Source organism: Peromyscus maniculatus, chromosome 12 (assembly GCF_049852395.1).
Source record: "Peromyscus maniculatus bairdii isolate BWxNUB_F1_BW_parent chromosome 12, HU_Pman_BW_mat_3.1, whole genome shotgun sequence".
In the NCBI taxonomy this organism is placed as follows: domain Eukaryota; kingdom Metazoa; phylum Chordata; class Mammalia; order Rodentia; family Cricetidae; genus Peromyscus; species Peromyscus maniculatus.
The window spans coordinates 8513385-8531803 of NC_134863.1; the positions used below are offsets into that span (position 1 = coordinate 8513385).

General features: G+C 46.4%; 1 protein-coding gene across 6 annotated transcripts in view; it reads right to left on the reverse strand.

Annotated features, from left to right (window-relative positions):
- Positions 1–18419, reverse strand: part of Vps8 (VPS8 subunit of CORVET complex) — a 252801-nt gene that overhangs the window by 208835 nt on the left and 25547 nt on the right. For 4 of the 6 annotated variants that reach the window (XM_076548542.1, XM_076548543.1, XM_042259053.2 and 1 more), the window contains exons 2-6: positions 16925–17256; positions 16174–16242; positions 4810–4940; positions 3190–3283; positions 140–172 (exon numbers count right to left, since the gene is read on the reverse strand). In XM_076548542.1, the coding sequence (XP_076404657.1) occupies positions 140–172; positions 3190–3283; positions 4810–4940; positions 16174–16242; positions 16925–17077 (480 nt within the window). In that variant the 5' untranslated portion in view covers positions 17078–17256. The remainder of the gene's footprint in view (positions 1–139; positions 173–3189; positions 3284–4809; positions 4941–16173; positions 16243–16924; positions 17257–18419) is intronic. The other 2 variants (XM_076548544.1, XM_076548545.1) reach the window with 1 other exon arrangement.

Below are 18419 nucleotides of genomic sequence, written 5' to 3' on the forward strand. Positions count from 1 at the left end.
GCTGAGCAAGTTTCAAACCTGATTACTGAGAGTACAGTGGCTTAAGGAGCTATCGTAATAGCATGGGATATTTTCACAGCAAACCCGAGAACTCAGTAAAATCAAAGACCTTACCTTGAGGGGTTAAAGGTATACTTACAATTGCTGTGGGCAAGCCAGCGTCTACTCTGTCCTAAAAGGATTTTAAAACAGGAGGATTTGAGAAGATATTGGTACTGACAGTAAGTGTGCAGCCTCTTTTACACACGCGGGGACCTGAACAGCTACGGTAGAAAGTGCACCCAACCCCTCCCCCTCCCGCTCCCGCTCCCCCAAGAGCTGCAGACATCAACACAGGAGACTGTTTTATTTCACTGACGGTAACAGATGCTTCGGGTGCTGATTAGGGATGGAAATTTAAAGAAGAAAGTTTGTTTCCCATACTGTAAAAAGACTAGAAGTCCTACAGGACCAAAACGGTAGAATCGAAGATTCAAGAAAAGGAGTACTCTCTGCAGGCACCCCACCTCTGTGTGGGATGCTCCCCTCCAGTAGATTAACTCCAGTGACTAAATGAAGCCCACCAGGGAACAGTGAGTCCTTTCTCAAACAAGCCAAACATCAAGTACCATTCAGCTCCTCGCCAGTAACTACGACAACGTCAAAGTCGCCTAACTGTTCTGACAGTGATCTCCACCTGTTCAGAAAAACAGCAAGTACTGCTCTGTTTACCCACACACCATCCTGTGGACAAATTAAATGCAAAGAATGCTATACTGGCGTCTACCTGGGGCTTAAGTGGTGACGCAGGACTGTGACGGTGTCTTCATCAGTGTCCTGCCTTGCGGAGGGCGACGCATGCCTGCTATGAATGTTTGATATACGATTTGTGGTCTGTTCCACACAGAGGAAAGCGGGGATGAGAGCGCAGATGAAAATCATAAACTACACTCAAACGGATGTAAAAGCCATCTGACTTCAGAAAGTATCAGTGACAGATGTGGGGAACATTTCAGCATCAAAACTGGAATTTTCCTGGGGGTGGAGCAGGGAAATGAGGGAGAGGAGTGTAGGGGATAGGTCACGTAAAATAAATATTAGAAAATGCCATAAGGAAACCTGCATTTTGTATGCTAATTTAAAAAAACGCTCTTCAAGTTGAGCTGAATGAGAAACATGCAAGGAGACGCAGTGCCACAGTTGAGCAGTGAGCTGGAGCGAAGTGAGGGAGGGGGAGGGAAGGAAGGGCAGGGAGGAACAGAGTTAATTAAGTTATGGGATGGTGATACAGCACCCTAGCGTGGTTAGCCACACTCTGTGACTGTCACCTGGGGTGCTCATTAGAAGGCAGATCCCCATGCTGCCCCACCAACGTCACAATTCAGAAGGGGGGGTGAGCTCCAAGAAGCTGCAGTTTAACAGTCACCCCAAGAGAGTCCGGCACAGTGGACATGTTTTTAAACAATAATAAAACATGTGCTGAGGCCTCTATAGTAGCCTAAATTCATCCTTAAAATGATAAATTCCTTAAAAAAACAAAACCCTAATTTGAATTAATTTTAAATACAGTCATATGCCACATTACTTTGAGAAAGATCCCAAAATTAAGCAATAAGACTCAAAAATTCCATCTTTCCTAAGTGTTTTTCATTCATGGACTCCAAAGTCAAGATGATCGTGTCCAAGCAAGTCTGATAACATCACTGTCCACAAGGCTGAAGGCACAAGTGATCAACTATTCAGGAAAAACACCCCAACAGAATTAGCTTTCCATGTTAACAAACCACCTGTCATGGAAAAGCATGCAACTTAAATGGAGTTGCTAATCCAAGGTTCGGAAAGCACCGCATCGTGCCTGGCATAGGGAGAGCAGTGTTATCTGGACATGCCGAAGCAGCTCGGCCAGGGCAATGCAGAGTGAGCGGGGTGCTCACACTCTGGGATTTATTAGAACGGCCTCCTCGTCCCCAGGAAAGAACAGGTTTCTCTAATCAGCGCTCAGTGTCTGAGTTCCAGTTCAGTCTCCACTATCCAAAATATTTCTTAAACTGCACAGGTGGGTCAAATGACTGCTCTGGTCCATCTTGATTGGGAAAGGGATAAATTTCATCACCTACATAAGGATTAGATTCAGAAAATGTCGTGGAAACGTGATCCTCAACAGGTGGTTTCCATTCTGGCCTATATGAGCTCCTCTCTCCAAAGGAGGAAGGCACTGCCCACTCCGCGCTGCTTGGCCACCTCCCTAGCTGGCATCACGTCTGATGCCGTGTGTGTGCATCAGCTGGGTCAGGACACACAGCTGCCCAGGATGAACGTTAGCTCCTCTCTGCAAAGGAGCTTCCTCTAGCAGAACTGAAAACTGGAACATGGCCGGAAGTCACGACGCCTGCCATCTCGCCCTCTCGCTCTCTTGAACAGTAACTTTCATTTCTTGTCAAATCAAATATGTAAAATGTGAAACACCATGAAAAGAACATGAGACAGTATCGAGGTCCCTGCTATCATCATTACATTGTCATCCTTATCGTATACAGAACTACCGAATTCAGAAGACAGACTTGACAACCTGAACAAAAGCGCGAGCTGTGAGGTCCAAGAAGAGTGTGCTGAGGGCACTAAACAGGTTTGCACACCACCCCAGGGTTGTAAGGCATTTCTAAAAGACCCCACATATTCCATGGCAGCCACTGGACAACAGCCCCATTCTCCAGGGCCCCTCCCCTCACAGCGGCGCCTCCCCCCCTGAGCTGCCTTCCCGTCTCCAGTCAAGGCACGGCTTTACCTTCTTCACAGGGGCACATGAAAGACGAGTCAGTTATTTTTAAATCTCAGTTATAATCCTGACCAATCATCTGGTCATCTGAAAAGGCTAAACAACCAGCACTTGACCTCACCAAACTCCTAAGACGGCAACTACCGTGGAAGGAAGGCAAGGGGAGGGCAGCCGGCCGCTGCCTCCCTCTGCCTCCCTCCGCCTGCTGCCACGCTGCACACCGCAGTGCTCACGACCTTTACGCTCATGGCCGCACTAGTGCCTACGTCAAGATGTGGAGCCATGTCTTACAAGCCAAAGACAGTCGGGAAAACCATAAAAGCCAGACTGTACTTCTCTTAAGCTCTGAGGCACGGGAAGAGCCGGGCTTTGTTCGTGCCCATTCCTACTTCCTGCCACCACAGGGCATCAAGCTGAGGAGGACGGACACTCACAGCTGCAGACACGATCTGTGCAGATATTCCCTTCAGAAGTGAGTGCCGCATAACCGATCCGTGCAGCGAGAAGGAATCGGGCAGCCTCTTCTTCCTGACAGAGAGAGAGAGAGAGAGAGAGAGAGAGAGAGAGAGAGAGAGAGAGAGAACAAAATGGTTAGCAGAAGGGTTGAGAAGGCAGGATCCCAAGGCTCTGAAAGAAGAAAATACACTTTAAAAGTAGAAAATAACACTGTTACTATCAATAATTATAGTAATTATCAATAATTATATAATTTATATTCTTAACTGTTATGAAGAGATGCATAAAAATTGAACAGATCAACATGCTCAGAGTCTGAAGCAAGAAAATAACTAACATTCTTCTTCCGCTGATCAAGATGTCCCCTGCCCACCTGACACAGGATCGGGTTCTCCTGTTCTCGGGAAAGCTTCACAGACCACCACTCCTGCCGAGGAATCAGCATCACCCCACTTGCCTCACGACCTCTGCCCTCCCCCTCCCCCAACCTGCCCTCACTCGTCACTCGCTCCTACTTAGGGCTCCTTTCGCTTATCCTCCTCATCCCCATCGAGAGAGGAATCCTGAAACTTTTACCAAACATTCATCAGTGTATGCCCATTCTGACAAAAAATGTGCTCTGCTGATCCAAAATCAAGGAAGACACAGGTCCCACTACTTGGATCCCAGGGCCTAGGAGGGGGAGGAGGGGCTGGTAGGCAGCTTGTAAACACGAAAGCACAGACCAGAAACATGAATGCCGTGCAAACGGAGAAGAAGGTATCCTGTTTACTGGGGGACACGAGGCACAGCTACCGGGAAAGAGACGGCTAATCTGCCTGGGCACAGTGTGGGGAAGAGTGAGGACAAATGGGCAGAGACTGGATGGGCAGGTGAAAGTGCTCGGAGTGGGAGGCAGCGCCTGGACTCACCCCACACCAAGGACGTTGGACGATCACGTACCAGTCACGTCCAGCTCGTGCCCAGTGAGCCACAAGCAGCCCAGAGGAGCTAGGAACACAGCTCAAGAGAAAATCAGGAGCTTGTTTAACTCTTACAAGATCGTGTGTGTGTGTGTGTGTGTGTGTGTGTGTGTGTGTGTGTGTGTGTGTGTGTGGTTTCTCTTCCTTTTAACTAAATTCAAGTGTGAACCTGTGACAGTATCAAAAGCGCGGACACACCCGGTAGGCAGCAAGAGAACACCATCACTTTTAAACAGGGGATGCAGGTCATCAAAAACATTCATCTGTTTGTAAGACAGTGTGATGCGGAGGTGAACACACCTCCGGGGGTCCCTGTCCCAAGATGGCACCCAAGGAGACAACGCTGACACCGGAAACATCAAAGGGGAAGAGTGCAGGTCACGTGGTCAGCATTCAAGTCACACGTGGGTTCTGTGAAGCATTTCACACCATGCTTTCTCCACTTCTCTCCTCTTCATGTTCTCCCCAAGAATTTGGAAGGTGAAATGCAGCCGAGACCCGGACTTTCCATATAAAGTAGACTGCACCATGAAGACACTGGTTTTAATAATCCCGTTAGGCTGCACCGTAAAGGGAGTGACTCTAAATAATCGTGTGTTTCGTCCACAGACAAGTATGAGGCACCAGCATACTTACCTCTTCAAGTTGGCCCTGTCACCGCTGTCTGAGCTGGCCACAGATGAGGTGTCATAGGAGTGGGAATCAATGGTGTCGATGTTGAGCAGTGTGGGGTCCTCAAGAACAAAAGACTCATCTTCATCATCCGTCTAAGACGAAAGAAGACGCGGTCAGGACTCAGGACTCCAAACACGCCCTAGCACGTGAGACGGGCACCGCTGGTCTCCGCAGCGACCCTCTCCCTGCTTCTGCTTCTCCCTTCTCTTCCATGTACTCGCATGCACGCACAATGTCAAGTCTGCAAGAGTTCACAGCAGGAAGAAGCAGGAACCCTTGTGCGGTGGTCACTGTTAGCTGCGGAGAATTTTAAACGCAAGCCTACAGAGGTGCTTCGCTGGTGAACTGAGGGGAATGGCCAATCAGAAGAAAACAAACGTCTGCCATGAAAGTATGACAGGTACACAGAAGAAAGGCATTCTGGAAACCTCGCTTCATACAGCGGATTTAGTAGGGATAAAGGAAGCTGCCATGAATGGCAGGGGTACACCAACAGAACCTGAAGGTGGTCTCTGAGGATGAACCAGAGTCCACTCTGTGAAAGGCACTGTTTTCCATCAGGTTTGGGAGGCAGCAGGGCCTGTGACAGCCTTGTCTGCCCACTGTCCCTACAGTACCTGCTACAGGCCCGGCATGCAACAGCACTCACTCACTCACTTACTTAACTAGAATACCATCTACAGCAGGCAGTGGGAGGGTGTCGAGACTTGGAAAGCAGCAGAGGCTAGATGGGACTGTGTCTTAGGAAGATAAATGGGCCACGTGCTGAATGAAGGGGGAGGGAGAGCCCTGGCAGGGAAGTGTTATGGACCAGTTAGAGGGCATCTGAATACCAACGAAGGAGAAGAGAGCCCAGCTGAGGAATGCAGAGGCCAAACGAGACCACGGGGAAGGAGATATTACTGAGCAAAAATCAAGCCCCTGGTTATCCTTTAAATGAGTGGAAGGGGCCGGAAAGGTAAAGGAAATGTCAAAGAAGATTCTGAAGTGTCTGTCCGGAGGGACCTGGCACAGGTGACAGTCCTGACCTCCAGCCACAGCCAGCAGATAAAGGAGGTGAGGAGCTGGCTTGTACAGCTGCCCCTGAACCAAGAACAACGCCTCCCTGGCAGCTCTCACCTCTCAGGGATCGCCATCTCCGCTCACTACCTCCACTTTCTCCATTCACTCTGAGCGCTGACTACCAGCGCTGCTGAAGGCACTAGCCACCACCCACGTTCAGTCAGCGTGTCCTCCGTGCCTCAGTTTCCCTGCTGACAAACATTCTCTCTCCTTGGTTCCCAACAGAAGTGCCTTTCCCTGTTTATGTGGGCCCTCGAGGGTCCTCTTTCCTGCTTCTTCTCAGCCCACCATTCAACGCTGTTAACCCTCAGGAAGATTTGTAGTTCTCTTCTCCCGCTCCACAGACACTCCCTGGCTAAACAAGCTTTTTCATAACCACAGCTTTAAGTGCCATGTGGTAATGGCTCTGAAATCTGTCTTCGACATCAACATTAGTCTATAATTTCACTACATTCCAGAATTCTCCACCGCACATAAGCCTGCTAAGAACGAGTTTGTACTTGGCAAGGAGACAGTTACTTGAGAGCTGTAAAAGACTGTAGCGACTGCTGTAGGAAAAGGAAATAATTTGGAAATAAGAACTGCAGGGCAAAGGTCATAGGCAAGAGAGTCAATCAAAGCCTTATTTGATTTTCTTAAGTAGCCTGGACACATAATTAAATAAAACAGACCACCTGAGAAAGGCCAGGCTTGCAGGATGACTGAAAGAAAAAGTGAAGGAAATCAAAGAACTGAGAAAGCCAAGAGGAATTTAAAACTACTGCTACACAGTAAAGATATCAACTTTCCCCGAACTGTGTAAAATCCACGGGCTCTTATCAAGTTGGGCAGACTGGTGCGTGCCCCTGAGCCTTGCATGGTAAAAGCCCAAACTGAAACTTCAGTCTCAACAGCAACCACAGAGCTCAGACTCCTCAAGACGTGGGTGTCAAGGCCTGTGTTTGTTTTATTTGTTTACTGACTTGTGGTGTGTGTGTGTGTGTGTGTGTGTCTGTCTGTCTGTCTGTCTGTCTGTCTGTCTGTGTAAATGTTTTGTCTGCAAGTCTGTGCAACCTGGACATGCAGTGTCTGCAGAGACAAGAGAGCAGCATCAGATCCCCTGGAACTGGAGTTAACAGACAGTTGTGAGTCACCATGTGGGTGCTGGGAATCGAACCCGGGTCCTCTGCAAGAGCAGCAAGTGTTCATAACCACTGAACCAACTCTCCAGCCCCTACTTACTTTTTTTTGAGACAGGGTCTCATGTAGCCTAGGCTAGCTAGCCTTGAGCTCCCTACACAGCTGAAAAGGCCCTTGAACTCCTTGATGGCTGCTCCTCTGCTTCAGCCGCCCAAGTCCTTTCCTCCCCTCCTCCCCTCCTCTTCTCTCCTTCTTAACTCCTTGCTTTCTCTGTATGTGTGCACATGTGCGTGTGCAACTGTGTGTGTGTCTGTCTGACTGTCTGCATGTGTGTTGCTGGTGAGGAAACCCGGGGCCTCACATGCTAGGCATGTGTTCTAACACTGAGCTACATTCCCAGACTTCAGATCTAAAGTCTCAATCCATAGAATGTGATAATGAGATATTAGGGCAGCCACAGACCAATTAAATCAGATTCCCACATACATGTGACACCACAACCAAGAATATTCTTTCCAGGAAATGACATCAGATCATCCTCATATTAATAGGAACAGAAAAAAAATTACAGACGAAATACAGATCTAAATATGAGAGGAAATACAATAAAGATTTTGGAATACATAAGATAATAAGATCCTGGCCTCAGAATTGGCAACATTTTCTTAAACACAGGAAATACAAATAACAATGGGAAAGTCTAAAAGATGAACTGTGTTAATAACCTCCAGACATCAAATGAAGCCATTAGTGGTGTAAAAGATTCAGAATGAAGGAAGAGATTTCAATAACTATATCTAAGATAGGGGTACAGGTTGCACGGCATATAAAGAACCCCCAGGCTGGAGAGGTGGCTCAGCGGTTAGGAGCACTGGCTATTCTTCCAGAGGACCTGAGTTCAACTCCCAGCAACCACATGGGGGCTCACAATCATCCATAACAGGATCTGATGCCCCCTTCTGGCGTGCAGATATTACAGCACTAATATACATAAAATATATAAATTGAAAGAAAAAGAGAGAGAGAGAGAGAGAGGGAGGGAGGGAGGGAGGGAGGGAGGGAGGAAGGAAGGAAGAAAGGAAGGAAGGAAGGAAGGAAGGAAGGAAGGAAGGAAGGAAGGAAGGAAAGAAGGAAGGAAGGGAAGGAAGAAGAAAGCCTTTCACAAAAGAGATATCCAAATGGCCAAAACATACTTGGAGGCATCCAAAGTCATCAATCTTCAGAGAAATTCAAATTAAAAATCACTATGTACTTTTCATTAAGTGTGAAAGGCCAAAGAAGGTGTGTATTAACAGGTGTATAAACAACCAGACATCTCACCACCTGATGTCTCAGACATTTCTCCTAAAGAATATATTAAAACAATGTTGTGGGACATTTGTACACTGTGTGAAGATGTATTGCTGTGATTGGTTTAATAAAAAGCTGAACGGCCAACGGCTAGGCAGTAGGTAGAGGTGAGACTTCTGTTTGTTTCAGTTTTTTTGAGACAGGGTTTCTTTGTGTAGCTTTGGAGCCTGTCCTGGAACTCACTCTGTAGACCAGGCTGGCCTCGAACTCACAAAGATCTGCCTGCCTCTGCCTCCTGAGTGCTGGGATTAAAGACGTGCGCCATCACCACGAGACTTCTAGACAAAGAACTCTGGGAATCTGCATCACCAGCCAGATGCAGAGGAAGCAGCATGCACAGTACAGAGAGATGCAACCAACAGGACGTAGATTAAGATAAATGGGTTAATTTAAGTTTTGAGAGTTAGTAGGACAAGCCTAAGCTAAGGCCAATCTTTCATAACTAATATTAAGTCTCTGTGTCGTTATTTGGGAGCTGGCTGACAGGACAGAGAAAGACTCGTTACAAAACAACCACTTGATAGACCATGGCAGTGTTCACAAAAGCTGAGTTACACATAATCATTTCCCAATTCTAGGGGGCGTGCACAAGAAAAACGTGAGAATGTAGTTGTGTGTGCACACAAGACAAGATAAAAATATCCTCAGCTGTAACTACACAAATGTCTATCAATAGTAGGATGAGTATATAAAGAATTATAGATGAATGAATATAAAGAATTAGATGAGACATATAAATAGCTACAGAGGAATAAACTGTTACAACAAAAAACAACAGAACCACAGAACAGGGTGCCAGAGAAAATAAGTCAGAGATACAAGTATGTGCACCGTGCATGTGTGCATACACTCTATCCTGTGTGAGAGGTTCAAAGCAGGCATGTGTGCACACGTTCTATCCTGTGTGAGAGGTTCAAAGCAGGCATGTGTGCACGCACTCTATCCTGTGTGAGAGGTTCAAAGCAGGCATGTGTGCACGCACTCTATCCTGTGTGTGAGGTTCAAAGCAGGCATGTGTGCACGCACTCTATCCTGTGTGTGAGGTTCAAAGCAGGCATGTGTGCACGCGCTCTATCCTGTGTGAGAGGTTCAAAGCAGGCATGTGTGCACACACTCTATCCTGTGTGAGAGGTTCAAAGCAGGCATGTGTGTACGTGCACTATCCTGTGTGAGAGGTTCAAAGCAGGCAATGCTAGTAGAAGCTGGAGTCACAGTTACTGGAGGAGTGGGTACTGAAGCCCGGGAGGAGTTTCGGGGACAGGCTGTGCGTCTGCCTCTGCATTCTGTTGTGCAGGCTGTTCAGTCGGTAAGGGGCCTCCGTGCTGCACACTTGCGACATGTTCCCATTTCTGTGCACGCACTGCAAGAAGTTCACAAGCTATTCCTGGCTTCCCAACAGCAGAACTGAAGTGAACCCAACGTTACTCTGAGACAGGGAGACTATAAAAGCAAGGGACAAGGTCATAGGGCAAGTTTATTGCAAGCAAGGGACAGGAAGAGGAAGGTTTAGGATAGAGAACATAACTCCCAACTTAGAACCTCAGAGGCAGTGATTTCCAGGCCTGGTCACTCTATTTCACATCCTAAGTCTTGGGTCCACAACATCTCAGAAGTTTTTATCTTTCCATTTTAAAAACACCTGCAGTCCATTTTTTTTTCTTTCAAGATTTATTTAAGTGTTCTGCCCGCATGTAACCCTGCAGGCCAGAAAAGGGCATCAGATCTCATTACAGATGGTTGTAAGCCACCATGTGGTTATTGGAATTTGACCTCAGGACCTCTAGAAGAGCAGCCAGTGCTTCTAACCTCTGAGCCATCTCTCCAGCTCCTGAGGTCCATTCTTTTCCCAACCTCCCTTCAGGTTGGTATAATTGAACATGATAGAATATACACATATAAATAAATATTATAGAGGAAGGGCTTATGATGCCTTTTGGTTTTTCAATCATTTCCTTTAATAACCAGTGATGTCTTCACAATGATTTTAGTACTTTTTTCTTCCTCTTATCTACCTGCTAGCTCCCTATGCCTGTCCAGTTTCGAGTCCCATTTCTCTCTCAAGGACAGGGGCTGCCATATGGCACTGTGTGATCCCAGCATCTACCACAGAGCCCTAACACAGTGGGCACCAAATGATGCCCACAGTGGTAAGAGTATTCCCTTCTTGGTGAGCTACATCAACAATGGCACTCACTGTTCCTAAGGAACAAGAACGCTGTGCAGCGATACTTTGCTTTCATGATGAATGACAGTCTCATTCACAGAAACATGATTTTTAATTTATTATCTTTCTAATTTATTTTTATTTTATGTTTATGAATGCTCTGCCTTCATGCATGTATGCACACCATGTGTGTGCCTGGTGCCCAAGGAAGTCCAAAGAAGGCACTGGACCCCTTGGAACTGGAGTTAAGGGAGGTTGTGAGACACTGTGGGTGCTGGGAATTGAACCCGGGTCCTCTGCAGAGCAACAAGTGCTCTTGACTACTGAGACGTCTCTCCAGCCCCACAGGAGCACTATTTTTGTTGCCAATATTTGAAGATGTGCAAAATTAGGCTGTATATAGAATCCATTAATATAACTTCATTTCATGCTCAATGACAATGTGATTAAACTATGTTGACCAAACTGGCTAAAATTAACTTTCTTACCTCTAAATAAAAGATTCTTTGTTAGAAATTAAGTAATTAATAAATTAATATATAAACATTTCACTGTAAGAGATTCTTTCAGAGTACAATGCTACCAATGTAAAAACTGAAAATGTTTTGTCTTAACACAGATCTTACAAAACACTTTTGAAGTAAAATACAAAGTAACTATAACATCAAACTCTTTTTTTAAAAAAAAAAAAGTCAAGGAGAAAGCTCAGTGGTAGGGTGCTTGCCCAGAATGCACAAGACCCTGGGTTCAGTCCTCAGCACTGTAAAAAAATGAACTAGAAATCCAAGCCAAACAATAGAGCAACAGTGCTCACAGAGCAAGAGTCGGGCAACTATGCGGTGCTATCCACAACCTACAGGTGTGTAGGTCACAGCTCAAGGTGCGACTCTAAGAGCTGAGAGGCATCAGCGGGGATCTCGCCAGCCGCCTGTCTCAAAAATGTTAAAATGTTTTTAAGGATGAGAGGGCAGCATTCATGGGTCCCCAAGAGGAAGGGGAGGAGAGAGGGAAGAAGAGGTAGGAGGGGAGATAATGAGAGGGAGCGAGGGAGGGAAAGAGGGAAGTAAATAAATTTGTTAACTGGGAGGTATAAGAAAGGTAGCTGAACATGACCTGAAGAACAAGCCAGTAAGCAGCATTCCTTCATGGTCTCTGCTTCAGTTCCTGTTTTCAGGTTCCTGCCTTGAGGTCCTGACCAGGCTTTCCTCGGTGATGGACTACAAAGTGTAAGCTGAAATTAACCCTTTCCTAAGTGGCTTGTCATAGTGTTTGAAGGGACTCTAGGGGGCCAGAGCATGGCAAACATGGCAAACATGACTGGCAGGCCTTATCCTTCCCCCATTCCCTCTGCCTTGTTAGATTACATTCCTAACGCTGGCCACCAAGGTCTGTTCCTTTATTTGTCCCCTTCCTCCTCCTGAGGCTGACCACCAAGGTCCAGCTATCGAAGTATTGAAGTCTAGCCATTAAAAGCCCCCTTGACACCTAACTGACACACTCAATTAAAATTATACACCTCCCTTTGCAATGAACACTTGCTAGTAGAGATGTACGGACAAAGGTGTATACATCGTGACTTGCAGGGTCATACTGAAGCTTCCATGACGAGACTTTTAATTTTCTCCCCCCCTATTTTTTTTAAATTTTATTTTCTTCCTTTTTTCTCTTGAAATTTGTTTTATTGGGGGGTTCAGGGGCAGAGGACAGATGCGAAGGGACGGAAATGAATGTGATCAAGATACACAATGTGAAAGACACATAGAATAAAAAAAAATTAAACACCTCATCCTCACAAAAGGTTTCCCCCTTTACCTTTATAAACCACCATCTGCCTATGTGCCCTGCCTGTCTCCTCTCTCCAGAGGCAGTCAGTCCTCTGTCCTCTGGGACAAATACCCCTCCCCTCTCCTTTGTTCCCTTCCCCTTCTCCCTCATCCTCTGTCTCCTGTCTTTCTTTGTCTCTCATTCCCTGCCCTCTGTCCCTCTGGGGCAAATAAATCTCCTCTGTGCTGAGAACTTGGTCTTGGGGGTCCTGAGCCAAAGTTTCCCTTTCAGTGTTTATTAAAGCAAGAGAGACATAAGCAGGACACCCCACCCCGGTCCCAAGGCTGGGTGGAGCAGCACAGACCATCCTCCCTGGGAGCTCACTAGAAGGCAGGAAGATGCACAGGGGCCCCACAGCAGTGCCCAGAGTAAGGAGGTGAAATGATGCCTACAAAATGGTTATGGATTACAAAGAGTTAAATAAGGCAGTGCCCACAGCCCCACCCACACCACTGTATCCAACGGTTCCTTTTAACACAAGCAACTGGATTTTTTTTATGCCGTACCAGACCTGGCTTTTTATTTTTTATTTAGTATCCTCTTAACAGCCAGAATCCCAAAACCAACTGGCACTTGCTTCGAAGAAACAATAGTAAGCCATCAGAGATCTGCCTTCCCTCTGTAAGAAGTTTTATTACATGAATGGTATGACGCCAGCCACTGAATGTCTTACAGAGCTGAAAAAAGCACCTCAAAGAATAGTTTTTAAAAAAAAGAAAATGGGTGGGGAGTGGATGGAGTCCTGAGTGATTGTGTAAGGAGTGGATGGAGTCCTGAGTGAACGTGTAAGGAGTGGATGAAATCCTGAGTCAATGTGTAAAGAGTGGATGGAGTCCTGAATCAATGTGTAAAGAGTAGATGGAGTCCTGAGTGATTGTGTAAGGAGTGGATGAAGTCCAGAGTGAATGTGTAAGGAGTGGATGGAGTCCTGAGTGAACGTGTAAGGAGTGGATAAAGTCCTGAGTCAATGTGTATTGTTCACATGAGCATGGCCATGTCCAGGATCCCAATGCCCCAGGCCCAGGGAAATGGCAACCTTCTCCAGGTCAGGCCCAGGGAAATGGCAACCTTCTCCAGGTCAGGCCCAGGGAAATGGCAACCTTCTCCAGGTCAGGCCCAGGGAAATGGCAACCTTCTCCAGGTCAGGCCCAGGGAAATGGCAACCTTCTCCAGGTCCTTGCTGTAGTTGACAGTAAGTACTGAAAATGTCCCCCACAGCTTCCTCTTCCTGGATGTTTACAGACTGAGACTGCTCCCCTGCAGAGACCCTACTGAGATTAGCTATCCCTTCCTCCTGGTTCAGCTGTATATAATAAACCTGCCTCTTCAATCCAGATGCATAAAATAAACACGCTGAGTTTCCCAGCTGTTGCTGACGCATCTCCATCAGGGCACACAGTGCACCTAATCCCAGCTTTTCGGTTTCTGTCCTGTTTCTTCATTCACCATTACCCCACTTAGGTCAGTCCCTGAAGCTGAACAAGATGGTGGGGAAATGGCATCCTGTGCCGGCAGGAAAAGACATGCCACGGGTGGATTACCTCCCCACAAAGTACTGGCCAAAGAGACCCTCGAGACCCTCACAAGCCACAAAGGCCAATGCTTCTGGTAACACACTAGATGGAAGACTCCTGCTGGCCATACTGCACGCTCTGGGTTTGGTCCATGGAGCAGCCGAGCAGGGCCTGTGCTGGGGGCTCCTCTTCGCTGTCTGGCTTTTGCTGCCAGAGGCTGCTATCCGGGTCACTACTGTCACTAACAGACCAGCTGTGCTACATTGTCAACAGTATTTGCAAGATCTGCCCACTGGAACATTAATGCTATGGCTGCTAGGATACAACCAAGTGCTTTGTGAATGAGTTTTAAAGGCCACCCCACAGAAGGAAAATTGCATTCTGTACTGTAGGTCAAGGCAGGAAAAACCCTGTACCTGAGGAAATCACACGGGCTGGGGGCAGGCTATGGATGTGATAGGTCGCCTGCTTCTAAGCATTTGTGTCTAATTTCTGTTGCAGATAGCCTTGGTTATAGAGGAAGGCTTATTTGTTATGGGATGTGGTTACTCACAGAGGCTCATAATAATCAAACGGCTGAAATTCAGTGACTGGTGCGGTGTGGGGGCCCAATTCTCAGTATATAGTCATAAGTACCACTCCTTCCAATGCTCAAATGACACAGTGGGAGAGGGAAGAAAGCACATAAGAGCCACAGGAGAGGAGTGGAGTGTTGAGTACAGCTTTCGCCGCTGGGGACAACATGACCATGGCATTGCCAGCACAAGCAGAGATAAATAACCCTGTTGCTCTAGTGCAGGAAGTGAGAGGGCCACCAGATCCTCACCTGGTATCTCAGTTACTTTTCTACTGTGATTAAGACGCTGTGATCAAGACAACTTATAGAAGAGTTTAGTGGGGGGGGGGGGAGGGGGTTGTACTTTCAGGGGGTTAGAGTCTGTGACCATAAAGCTAGGAAGGAAAGCAGCTTTTGAAACCTCAAAGCCCACCCCAAGTGACACTCCTACTCCAGCAAGGCCACACCTTCTGGTCCTTCCCAAACAGTTCTACCTACTGGGGACCAAGCATTCAAATATAGGTGCCTCTGGGGGGGGGGGGGGGGGGCATTCTGATTCAGACCACCTCACAGTTACATGTAGCTTGGAAAGGTCCAAGAGAACATAAGAGGTAGAAAGTCAAATGTGATGGCTGTTCTTGGGTGTCAATTTGACTACATCTGGAATTAACTAAAAGCCAAGTGACTGGGTACACCTGTGAGGGATTTTTTTTTTCTTAATTAAATCATCTGAAGATAGAAGACCCATATTTAACCCAGATCTTTTGAGGTGGGGGAAGATCCACCTTTAATCTGGGCCATACCCTTTGATAGCAGCCTATATAAAGGACATGGACAAGGGAAGTTTGCTCTTTGCCTGCTTGCTCTTGCTGTCCATGGCAAGCCCATGCCTTTACTGCCATTACAGCCGCCTTCTTCAGGATTCTGGCTTATACTGAAGACCAGCTGAGACATCCAGCTCAGGGACTGAACACCTACTGGATTCTTGAACCTTCAGTTGGTAGATAGCCATTGTTGGACTAGCTGGACACAGTCGTTCTAATAAATGTGTGTGTGTGTGTGTGTGTGTGTGTGTGTGTGTGTGTGTGTGTGTGTGTGTGTGTAGTTCATTCTGTAAGTTCTGTTTCACTACAGAACCCTGACTAATAGACCAACTAAAGACAGGACTCCTGTAACACAGCTTTCATGAGGGATGCTGGGATGGGAATTTTGGGTGATGTAACTATTTTGAGTCACGTGTTCTCTTAAAACTAAGCCAAATAAAGTCACTGGCTCACCAAGGTGGACTTGTGCAGAATCTTTTCTTTGGTCTGTCACTGGTACCTTATCTCATGTGAGATATTCACATTCGTTCATGGACCCCCAGAGAGGTAGCAAAACAGCTGGGCACAAAGACAAAAGATGAGCAAGATGTAGTTTCTACCTTGAGACGTTCAAAATCTAGACCAGTGCTGACCAGCAGAGCTTTCTGCTATGACGAAGATACTATGTGTCTATGCTGACCACTACAGTAGCCACTAGTCACACAGGGCTCCTGAGCTCCTGAAATGAGCCTTGTGCAACTGAGAACTGACGTCGTATTAGTTAGCTGTAATGAACATAAACTTTAAGTTAACACATGTAACTAGTAGCTACCATACTGGACAGTATACATCCAAATACATACACTGTAACTAACCCAAAAAGTATGAAAAATCAATGCCACAAAGCGATAGTAATGAGTAATATTTACCTACCTCATTAAGTATGCTTTCCAGAGTTGGAGGGGTATCCACTTGAGGAATATCAAACTCCTTGTCATCAATCTAAATAAAGAAATTAAAGTTCACAAGGCTTTTCCTCTCATAATTGTGAGATATTTTAACTAGAACCACTATCAAAGGACAAGCATACCACTGACTGGATCATATATTCAACTCAGTAATTCCCATCCACACACTCAGCGACTCTCAGGCCAGAACACCCTGACTGTGCCGCTCTGACAGCCCTAGACCTTTCTGGAAAGTTGAAGGCCGTTTGCACCTCCTTTCTTAGGATGACAAAATACCACATCACACTTCCGAAGTGTAGACTTGAGAGCTAAATGATATGTCAAAGCTTGACATGGAATTTCTTGTTCCTTTCATGGTGAGGTCTCACTAGCTTATTTAAAGTTGTCATCAAATACTCTTGTAGTCACAGAAACCATTAATATTCAATCAAGAAGGAAGGCAAATAGAGTGCAAGGTAAGAATCCTGATACTCCCCCATCAGCTCTGTGGCCCTGAGAAGGCAGTCGCCACAGCTGCACACCAGTGTCCGTCTGTAAGGGGGTTACCAGTATGACGCTCAAAGACAGCACCAGAGTGCTCCATAAACAGTGACGGACCACACATATAAGAGGGGCAGAACCTGGTGACCTGGACAGACTCCTGCTCATTAGTCATGCATTTGAGTCACACAGTACACCAACCCAAGTTGATCACTTGACAGAAGTTACACTTTTACCAGATCATTTTTGAACTCCAGCTCCTTATCCAGATCTATGCAAGAGAATTTTGAAAGAGAAGCTTCTAGACTGAAAGACATGTTCAGCTCTTCCTCAGTAGTCCTGGCACATGGGTTCTGTTCCAAATTCTCCTGGTCTGGTTCGTTGTCCATATTTGCTTCCAGAAACTATATTCAACCAACCCAGGCAATTATGTTTCTTGCTTTTGGCCTCAGATTGCAGCGATCTGAATGATGATCTCTTTGGTAGGGAGGTAGAAGCTATCTAAATATCCTCTTCTCAGGTAGACATTTCAGAGAAATCGTTGGTTAGGTTCCGCTCAGCCATCTGTCTGCAGGCAAAAAGAAATGGGACAGAGGGCAGCATGTGGGTGGAGGGTTCCTACAAGAATACAAAGGGGAGAAACTTAGCTCAGACTTGGAGAGGTGTGGGACTGGGACCTCCACCCACCCAAGTCATCAGACGAGTAACAGTGACATGAGACGTGGTGAGCCCCAGACAGCATCAAAGCAGATTTATATAGCTGCAGCCACGGGGCAAATTGGCCTCAAAAGCTTCTAAAAATCACGACCTTCTATTCTGGGACCTCAGGGGAGCTCCGGTTCCCCTGGTGACAGGGCACAGACTGGCTGGGTTGTCATCAACTGGGCCAGCTGAGCATACACAGCCAGGACAGACAGTTATTTAACACCACACTCTCAAACCTAAGAGCCAATTTAGAGGGAGAGTCAACAGTGGACCTCTAAAATAATAAACACAGGATAAAATAATTACACACAGCCATTCACAGGAAACATGGCTATCTTTAGGAAAGAATGAAATACCGAAGAAACCTAGAAATACACACAGATGCACTGCGTCTGTGCGCAGGAGCAGAGGTCAGAAGAACACATCAAGTGTCCTCCTCTACTTACTCTCCATCTACTCCTTTGAGGCAGAGTCTCTCCCTCAGCCCAAGGTTTGTGTTTCCCAGATAGGCTGGAAGCCAGCAAACTTCGTGATGCTCCTGTCTCCACTCCCCTCAAAGGAAACTGCTATGTTAGCCATGTGCAGTATGCCTGGGTGGTTATGTGGGTGTTGTGAGCTGAACTCCAGTCTTCATGATTAGACAGGAAACACTCTTAACTACTGAGCCATCTCTCCGGCCCTTAGGAAACTTAACTTTTTAAAATTAACTTAAAACGATTCAGGATATCATCTGCCAGTGGTAAGATTATTTTTACCTAATGTGTCCAAGATCTTCTCTTCCATTTCTAGTGCGCATGCACGCTCGGGGGACACACACACACACACACACACACACACACACACACACACACACAGCAATAAAACACAAGTATGCTTAGTTATCTTAAAGCAACATGCCCAAACTCACTGACATTTTATCATGTTTAGTGTCTATGATTAGGATATTAAAAAATGAATAGCTGATAAGTATAAGACATATGGACATGTGAAAACTGACTTTTCACAAGCTGAAACTGACTATTCTGT